Here is a 9830-nt window from a genome sequence, read left to right on the forward strand (position 1 = left end):
TATTACTAAAACATGGACTGCGGGTTGATTTCATGTAAACTGAGGGGCTTTTTTAAAAATAGCCATGATGACGGACGATGGAAACCTAATTCTCTTTATTATTAAATTATTAATTATTAATTATTCATCACAAAGACAATACAAGGTGATACATTAATAAGCCTGAAGCCATCATCTTGACAACACTGTTGCTACTCCTATTCCCTTGATGAAGGCGTGCCGAATGTCCAGGCCTAATATCAAACAGACATCGCACCAAAGCCTAACATCTAAAGCCAGGTGTCCCATCCAAGCCACTACCTGGATTGGGTCCCACACCGATCTGGCACACTCCCAGTGAGCACCGCACGCTGCAAGGACCGTTACCTCCATCATCCCTCGGTCCATCCTCAGAGCAAAACTGAAGCACCGACCTTGCCAGGCCTCTCCGCCATCAACGCCACCATGATGCCAGACAGCTTCCTCCTCCTACGCGAGTCCATCTCCGCGCATCAGGCGCCGAATCTCCACAACGCCACGCCGCCGAGATCCGCCACCATCGATGTGTAAGATGAAGCATCGCTCCACCAAAGACGCCGTCCTCTGGTCCCTTAAGCCCGTGTGCACCTCCAAGAATGACGCCCCCAAGAGAGAAACAACACCAGAGAGCCGTCGTCAACTGATCTACTAATTTAGGGTTTCCCCGGAGGTAGCAGAGAGTGGCCTTGAACTTCTCCTCGGCGATGCCTTCAGGAAGGGAACGACGCGGACATCGTCGCCATCGTCGGCCTTGGCAATAGCCAATAGCAGGTTTTTCACCCAGATCTGATCGAAGACCTCCATCTCTCGTGCACGGGCCGCCGCCATCCTTGCCGGGATCTGGATGATCCAGGCCATCGCTGCCAGATCTCAGCAAAGAGAAGTCCCCTCACCGAGACCCGCCGACCGAGCAGGGGAGGCCAAGACCATGCCCGCAGGACCAGATCCATGATGGATCCGTGCCCGCATCGCCGCCCCGAAGCCAACCCCTCGCGCAGCCGCCACTGCCTGGCCACCCGCTCGCGCCGCCGTCTGGCCGCCGCGCCGCACGACACGCCCTCGGCGCATCAGCCAAGACTCCGCCGCACCGCCGCATCTCGTGTTACAGCCGCACGCCGGGAGGAGGAGGCGAGTGCGGGGTGGGGGCTAGGGTTCCCAGGTTTTTCTATACCCGGACTATTCAAAACAATCAAAGATAAATAGCACAATTCTTATGCAATTGAAAGATAAATACTTCAATGCAACAATAATTCAAATAAGAATATTACGACAAAAACAAAAGTATTGACATAAAATAGTTCAAGTTTGAATTCATCTTAGTCAGACACATGTTCTAGTTGTCCGTATGAAACGTCCAAAGACGCTCAACCACACCATTCTAACTGTTCATGAGTTTTTCGGTATCGAATTTGAGGGTGCATTTGGATAAAATCCTCAATTGTCGTGCGGATTTTGCTCTTGAAGCTGAATAGGATCAACATTCGATGACCATTTGTTGAACCTTGTAGTTGAGAACATGCTCCTCCACACGTACTCGTCTGCAAAAAACGCCATCATCGTCGTCGTTTCATCCTCATATTCCACCTCCTCATTCGATGAACATGACTCAGTGATCTCGTTGTAGAAGTACTACTCGTATGAATCCATTGTGTTTGCTTTAAAGAAACAATGAGAACGTCAATTTTTTTTGGGAATGGTGTTACTTATCGGGTGTGGTGTCTGCCATGGAAGGTATCGGCAGGTAGAAAAGGATCCAGGGTGGAACAATCATGTACTCAAAGTCAGGAAGGCACCTAGGTGGAGCAGTGGAGGTCCAACAAGGCCTGAGTGGTGGACAGGGTGGTACAGCGGGGGCGTCGGTCGCCAAGGAAGCGCATAAATAGCACATGAGGGACAGGGTGGGAGGGTGGGCTTTTTGGATGTGCGGGAGTATCAGAGTGGCGTAGCGGAGGTCCGAACACCCGCAAATCTCACATAGTCCCTGTTTTGGGGATTTCACGCATTCGGACGTGTCCGGATATTTTTGGTGACCACCTTTGGATGATAAAGATCGTTCAGTTGGGACAATTGCAGGCGGTTTGGTGATCCACGTTGGAGTTGACTTGAGTAGAATGCCTTTGATTAAAGAAAGATGATAAAACATGCATGCAAGGACACCTCCAACCTTTGGTGCGGTCATTGTCAGTACGCCAAAACCATCTGAAGATAGAGGGCCCCCTGCCTGATCCAGCTAGAGGAGCAAGCATGCATGCAGCTACATTTGGATACATGGCACACACACAAGTCAAAGCATCAAACCAATCTAGTATAGGCAGGGGTGGTATAGACAGATGCTAGACATGGAGATCTATGGTAGCATGCACCATGCAGGCAAGGAAGAAGAGCCTTCCCTTCCTCTTTTTTTTTTTTGTTTGAAACAATGCCCTTCCCTTCCTCTTCATAGCATGGTGTTATTTATGAGAGGCATCTCCCCACCCAGCAACCACACGCAGCATCTCCCTGTGTAGCGGTAGTACAGCACAGGAGAAGGGATAAATAGGCAGAAGCTTGAAAAGCCAAGCATCTCGGCACAGCACTGCCTCGCAGCTCAAAACTGAAATTGGTCCTCCACCACAGTTGTAGGTTGTCAGAACAAATTCGAGCCAAGGAGGAGGAGGCCGAGGCTGAGGCCACCAATGAAGACAATGGATCCAATGCAGCAGAAGGGCAGGGCATTCAAAGCCTGGCGCAGATTAGGCTCACGCAAAAAACAAAAGCCAGCATCCGCATTCACTACCATTCAACAACCAGAGGAGATTCGCAGATTGCAATGTAAGAAGTACCAGGAACACAGTAATAACAAAACATGATCCAAATGTTCTACAGACAAGGCGGAGAGAGGAAACAAGTCAATTCCCGAACCAAGAGACCCTTCCGTTGCAAGTGGGAAGGATCACGAATGGTTCGCTCTTGACTCCTCCTCTCTCACCTTCATCTTCCCTTTCGCATTACAGTCTGCTTTAAACAAGTCTTGGAACAAAGTCGCACGCTCAAACTAATTAAGTACTCTCATTATTACAAAATCAAAAGAAGATACCTTCACAGTCTTTGACTTTCTGAGCAGGGGGGGGGGGGGGGGGGGGGGGGGAGGAGTAGCAGCAAGAACCGCATGACCAAAATGCCCTGGGAGCTGATTCTGTTGGTGTTGGTTGGTGCAAGTGAGAGCTTGACAAGACCCTTTCTGGCTGGAGATGGATCACGTTGCCTTCCTTCCCAAAATGATCAAAATGCCCCCAGTGGTTGTTACTAAAGGGTATTTTTGCCATTTTGAGAGGAGCATGGCGGGAAGAGAGGGGTTTTGTTGTTAGTCTTGTGGGCTCTTGTCAAATCCTCCCTTACAGCTGAGCTGCTAACAGATAGTTGAGGTGTTAGCAGGTGGCAAAATAATTGGACTTTGGTCTGCGGCGTGTGCTTCCCTCCACTCCCACCCAGCATCTCTTGCTACTGGTCGGAACCTGCAGGCGCCGGCTCAGTCCGGCTACCTCCGGCACCCTTGAGTGCTGTTGTAATCTGGTGGATGGTGTTGCAGATGTGGCTGTTGATTGCAGTGACGCTTGAGAGGTTGAGCTTGGCTGAAGGCACGGCGCTGGCCAGCACCTGCATGCCCACGGTGAGGAGGCAGCCGGTGGCGGGCTCATCTGCATTGCCAGGACTTGTTTCGCCGTTGCTGGTGGTGTCTGAGCTAGTGGCTCCAGGCGAAGGGCTGGTGGCTGGGAAGATGGCGAAGCCCATGGGGAGTAGAGGGATGTATGAAGGATCCTCCCCGCTCATTGTGACCTGGATGGCATCCACATCCACGGTTGCAAACACCACCAGGCTTCCACCATCAGGGTGGATGCTGCTCTCCTGCAGCAGGAGCTCCACATTCTGTGATGAGTTGCTTGCAGACTGTCATAGAAAGTTGCAGAAATGTCAGCTCTCAACATTTACCGAGATGTCAGCATGTTATTAACTGTAAACTGGTAATCTAAACTTAGTTGATCTTACAAGGAGTACAAAGAAGGAAGTAATTCTCTACTCCTCTAGCATGCATGTGCTGCCATAGTTCCATATCTACCGACCACAGAGATGTCACTAAGATATCTCAATCAGATTGTAAACATGGAAAGGCAGTACATCAAAACTGATTTAGAACGACTCACTAGACATATAATGTGTACAAGACGCAACATGTATTTCTAAAACTGACTACTTTCTTTGCATCTAAAAGCTCTTATAGCAAATTAGATGAATTGTGAACGTAATGCCAGCACATAAACGAATCTAAAAGCTTTTGTAGCAAATTACAGTGATGCATGTGACCAGCCTGGGCCTAGACCGCACAAATATCATTTAATGTGGTACCTTGAGCAGCCAGTGTTAATTTATTGTCCTTGGTATTGGTAGGAAACAGTAAGTTATTTGACCCACTATTAAAATGTTGGTATTGGTAGTAAACAGCAAGTTACTAGAAGCACTGCCAAAATGAATAGCAGTTACTGCAGTAATTCAGTAGCAATGAGCTATTGAAAAACTCTTGCTAAATTTTTGGCATTTTGCTTGTCGAAAGCACTAAAACATTATATATTTTCTTCTACATGGTCGTCAGTAAGATTTAGGAGGTGACAAATTGTGATTATACTCATTCGGCATAGATACTAAGTACATGTGAAGTTCTAGTTACCAAAGAAAGAGTTATATTATTGAGTGTGCCGGAAGGAGCGAATTTGTGGCCTCTTGGTGTACACAGCTTTTCATTCAAGTACAAAGGAACACCAGCATTCAGAACTAGTGACGACTGGAAAGAGTACTTACATTTATGCGAAGAAGAGAAATGCAATTCCTTGGGTGTGATCCATTTGCAATATGTGCCACCTCATGAAGTGAGCCCCCGTTTGACAAAATCTCAAGCTGCAAAAGCATGACTCGCATCACGGAACTGATAAACCAAAGAATTTTTTTGAAGAAGATAACCAACACTAACAATGATAACAACATTTGAGAAGATAATATAGTTCATTGCTACCTGACAGCGCTGTTGCTCGTCTGCAAGAAGCTCAAACACCTGTTGATGGCTGAAAGGAAGCCAGCTTGTGGAGACCGCAGTGAGGATGACACCGCTGGGCTGCCCCGGCTCAGTATTCTTCCTTGTTGTAATCCTGACTGTGTCCTCTGTAGAATCAGATAGCGCCGTCCAAGACTGGCTCCCAGATGCACTTATGTTAGCACAGAAGGCGGTGATCATCCTCTGAGACAGCTTCATCATGTTTGTCCTCGCCTCAGGGGTGCGGATAACTGGGATTAGGAATTGCAAATCAATACGATTAGGCTCTTGTGAAGATGGATAAATATCGATAAAACCCAGCACAGAACTGATAAAAGTGGCGAGTACAGCCAGTGTAGAAGATCCCAAGAAAATGATTGAAATTGCAGCACTCGAGTATTATAAACAAGTAAACGACCATGTACACATATATTGGTACGATCTTCCTTCCCAATAATACAATGATGACAGACAAAAGGACATGTTGTTTTAAAGAAGCAACTAAGCATTGGCCCTCTGAGGCATAATGTCGAACATTTGACAGGTGAGCAGGCAAGAACCACTACAGTACAGAACAAGCATAGAGATACATGGCGAGATCGATCGGTTTAGGTAATATCTTGATTTAGCATCGCAATTCACAAGCAGGATGAGCATCAATCAGATGAAATGTAAGCAGCAGAGAGAAGGCATGCCGTGCGATGCGATCGACGTGGTGCAAGGTGGTCCTTACCTCCTTGATCGGCGATGCTGCGGGCGAGCTCGCTGGCGAGGCGCTCGCACTGGCGCTGAAGGACGGAGACCCACCTGGTGGCCCCGAACGCGGCGCCGTCGGCGACGTGGTCCTTGAAAACCGGCTGAAGGGGCTTCTCCTCCCCCACCACTTCCATGTGCTCCACCCACACCACCTGCGTCAATCCACGTGTCAGAGCTCAGTCCATGCATTGCATGCCATGCCACGTCACACATGCAAGATGCATGCATTGGGCCTTTCGGGGTGGCGGTGCGTACCCTGGAGTAGCCATTGGGGGCGTCCTGGATGATGCAGCCGGAGGGCCGGCGGCGGCACCGGACCAGCGAGCTGGTCTTCTGCTGCTGCTGCAGAAGCTCCTCCTGGAAGCCGTCGGCTGGGAAGTCGACGATGGACCAGGTGCCTTCGTCGGCGTTGTGCACGCAGTACCGGAAGAAGACCACCTCCCGCGCCGGCACTAGAGGAGACAGGAACTGCATCTCCGCTTGCATCTGCATGCCCATTCATCAGCAAACCAATCAACTACCAAATCGATCGATGGATGCTTGAATGCGTTAATCGATGTAGTAGTAAATGGGGTGCTTACCAAGATGAGAGATCCACTGCTGAGATGGCCAGAAGCAGCGCCATGGTGTATGACCTGAATGGTCCTTGCCTTGCACACGATCGAAGGGAACAGCTCCATCCACTTGTTCTGCACGCATGCGCGGATGATCTCAAGTTAATCTGACGTACGTGCGCAATGGAAGAAAATGAAGTAATTTGATCTAAGATGGAAGTTGATGAACTGGACTCACTGCGTCGAGGAAGGCGTCGACCAATGTGATGCTGTTCATGATGACGACGGCACTGTCGCGCGTCCCTTCCGTCCTCGCCGAGTGGGCGACGTCAGACTGCTGCTGCTTCCCGGAGTCGATGGGCCAGCTGAGCATCCGCGCGTGCTCCTCTGCGTCCATGACCTCGCCGGACGAGGGACCGGTGCCGCGGCGGCGCGCCCAGAGCGGCTCGCTGGTGCGGCACATCTTGATGAGGTGATCGGCGGCCGTTGATGCGAGCTCCATCACCAGTTGTTTGTCCTGCTCCTGGACGATGACGGGCGTCATTGGGCCCTGCAAGTATGACGCCGTCGCCGCGATGCCGTGCCCGCCGGCGGCCATCTGCTGCGGCAAGGCCATGAGGTCCATGGCGCCGTGCTGCTGCTCGGCGAAGTGCCGGGAGTATACGTTCATGTCGAGGTCCAGGGGCGGCATGAGCACAGGCGGCGGCGCCGACATGCAGCTCAGCGCTGAAGCCGACGACATGCCAGGCTGGCGCCCGCCACCGTACCTGCTGGCGATGCACGCCAAGCGGTCCAGCTGCAACCATCCGACGCGCAAAAGACGTACACCATTAGCCCGTGTGAGTACATTACACATTACAGTAACACTAGCAGGCATTAATTAGCTAGGGTTTAAGCAAGTGGCAAGAGCGTACGCACCTCGTCTTTGAGGCGTGCGTTCTCGATGCGGAGGTTCTGCTCCTCGTAGGACATGTCACCAATGACGGCGGCGTGGCCGCAGCTGGGGCAGACGACGTTGCGGATGGCGGCCTGCAGGCGGTAGTTGTCTGTCTTGAGGGACTCGTTCTCGGCGCGGAGGATGACGTTGTCGGCGCGGTCCTGCTGTGCCTTCATCTGCGTGCGCCGGTTCTGGAACCAGAACTTGACCTGCCGGGGCTTCAGCCCCAGCTCCTGGCTCAGCTTCAGCCGCTGCTTGTCGTCCGGGTGCGGGCACTCCTTGAACAGCCTGCATGAAAGCATCCACACGCGCGCATGAGTCAGATTACTAATTCAGGAAGATTTTCGTCATTAAGATGGAGGTTTGGTTCTTATTTCTTACGCCTCCATCTGCTGGATCTGGTGCGCGGTGTGGCGATGGTAGCGCTTCTTCTTGCCGTTGCCGTTGGACGCCGCCGCCGCAGCCGACGAGGAGGGGTGGTGGCCGGCGCCGGCACCGTCCGGCTCGCTGTGCTGCGGCTTCTGGTCCCTGTCGTCGTCAACGTCGGCGAAGCTGAGCAGACCGTCGAGGTGGCCGCTGCCGGAGCCGCCGCTGAGCTCCATCTCCATGTCTAGGTCCAACTCCTCGTCCTTCGCCAAGTGAAGCCCACCCATAACGCCCTCCTCTTTCTGAAAAAACAACCCAGCAGCAAAAAGAAACACATTTATTAATTTTCCTCATATGCATGCATATGCAACAGACAAGATGAAGACGAAGGCGAAGCACTTACGGGTATCAAGTTGGTGGAGAAGTGGTGATGAAAGGGCATGGCGGAAGAGTTAGACATGAAGCCGGCGAGCGCGCCCGGGTTGGGCATGAGCGGCGAGGCGAAGAGCGCATCGGCGGAGGAGCCGCCCGCGGCCATGGCCGCCATGGACGAGAGAACCTGGCAGTCCCCAAACATGGTTCTTCTTCCTTAACTCCTCGACCGACCGACCGACCAAGGAGAAGGAAGGAGGAGCACCTGGCTGCAGCGACCTGCAGTGGTTCACCGGAAGATGGAGTAAAAACCAAGGTGAGGACGAAGCATGGTAGTGAGGGAGAGGGCGGTGGTACAGCGCGGAGGGGGAAGAAGATTTAGCGGGGGGAGTAGTAAAGGGAAAGATTTGGAGGAGGAGGAGATGGGTGGGTGAAAGCGGAGGGGCGAGGGACAAGGAGAAGTAAATGGCGGGAGTAAATACCCTGTCGGTTGTTCTGTGCCTCGCCTGAGCGCCTGTCTCCCCTCCCCAGCCCGGCCCCGGCAGTCCCTCGAGCTCGGAGGTCGACGGAGACGGGGAAGACGAACTCTTCTCGATCCCTCCTCCCTCGCTCGCCTTTATTCTCGCGACGCAGCAGGAGAGGAGAGGAGTGGAGGTGGGAGGGGAGGGCACACTGTCCGCTACGACTCCTCGCTTTGACCTAGTAGCAAAGAACAAAACGCAGTGACGGGAGCGGGCCAGCTGGCCAGTCTCACTGACAGCGCAGCCCCACCGTTGAAACCGCGTGGGCCGGGCCCCACGTGGCGGCGACCCTGCGCGAGGGCGTGCCTCGGGGAGGCGCCCGTGACGTGAGTGACCAGCGAAACGATTCCCACGCTGGTGCGGGCCCCGCGGGCCAGGAGGCGTGAAAAAATGGAAAAAGGAAAGCCGAATATAGGGGATTTAATGCGGGTAATTACGGGCCGGATTACAGCGGGGGCGAGGAGTAAATGCCCGCCTTAACTGCGCACAGTAACGGACGGGCGAGCGCGCGCGCGGGCCGGGCCGGCGCCGTGAACCCGCCCGTCTTTCCGTCCCACCGCCTCGCCTCAGCACGGTAACGGACGCCGCGCTCTCGTCGTCGTCGTCTTGACGGAGAGAGAGGTCAACACGTCTCCTCCCCGCCCCCGCTTCCCGCGTGCGTTACGGATGGGCCAAGGCCGCTGGCCGAGGCCGTCCGGTCCGTCCGATGACGGCGGATCCGTCCATGGAGCGGCTGCCGCGTTACGGCGGGCCTCGGGCATGGCGCCCATGTGTCGTGTTCGCGTACCCCCTGCTGTGCTGCGTGCATGCCCGGCCCGCCGTGGTCGTCGTACGTTACTGCTGCGCGCGGTAACGTACGCGTACGCGCGGGTGGCGAGCAGAAAAGGTTTTTGCATGCGTTCTCGTCACAGTTAATGCTGGCCGGCGTACCGCCCGGGCGCTGCTGCTGCTCGGCGATCGCCGCGATCTTCTCTCGACCGTGCGATCTGTCCCGATCGCCGTATGCTACAGTCTTCTTCCTCCTCATGCACGCGCATCGCCAAGAGACGGTTTGGTCTCGTTTCTTTAGTTCTCTATATATAGAAGACTAGATAACACATTTTCTTCTGGCGTGTATAAAATGCGGCGAACTGGTTCGATCTTCCAGTACTGCATGCCCACGAGACGAGAGGAGAGCAAGCAAGCGTTCATGCAAGACGAAGATCGAGAAGGAATTCCATCGGTCGATCGATCGATATATCGTG

The 9830-nt window shown here is 53.2% G+C and overlaps 1 protein-coding gene across 1 annotated transcript; it reads right to left on the reverse strand.

Annotated features, from left to right (window-relative positions):
* Positions 1 to 2830: 2830 nt before the first annotated feature.
* LOC125511285 (homeobox-leucine zipper protein ROC3-like) lies at positions 2831 to 8734 on the reverse strand. The gene is made up of 11 exons (XM_048676618.1): positions 8548 to 8734; positions 8097 to 8344; positions 7709 to 7995; positions 7309 to 7615; positions 6629 to 7186; positions 6418 to 6525; positions 6092 to 6322; positions 5814 to 5988; positions 5063 to 5331; positions 4852 to 4947; positions 2831 to 3945 (listed from the first exon to the last, which is right to left on the reverse strand). Exons 2-11 carry the CDS (start codon positions 8268 to 8270, stop codon positions 3499 to 3501), a joined length of 2652 nt encoding a protein of 883 aa, XP_048532575.1. The 5' UTR covers positions 8271 to 8344; positions 8548 to 8734; the 3' UTR covers positions 2831 to 3498.
* Between the last annotated feature and the right edge of the window lie 1096 nt (positions 8735 to 9830).

The sequence above is a fragment of the Triticum urartu genome, chromosome 1 (genome assembly GCF_003073215.2).
Source record: "Triticum urartu cultivar G1812 chromosome 1, Tu2.1, whole genome shotgun sequence".
Lineage (NCBI taxonomy): Eukaryota > Viridiplantae > Streptophyta > Magnoliopsida > Poales > Poaceae > Triticum > Triticum urartu.

Excerpts from the sequence above, each read along its gene's own strand:
- LOC125511285 (XM_048676618.1), bottom strand. The coding sequence starts at position 8,270 with ATGTTTGGGGACTGCCAGGTTCTCTCGTCCATGGCGGCCATGGCCGCG. Across the intron at positions 6,526-6,628 it reads TCGACGCCTTCCTCGACGCA|AACAAGTGGATGGAGCTGTT; the intron begins GTGAGTCCAGTT and ends GCATGCGTGCAG. Across the intron at positions 4,948-5,062 it reads ACGAGCAACAGCGCTGTCAG|CTTGAGATTTTGTCAAACGG; the intron begins GTAGCAATGAAC and ends ATGCTTTTGCAG.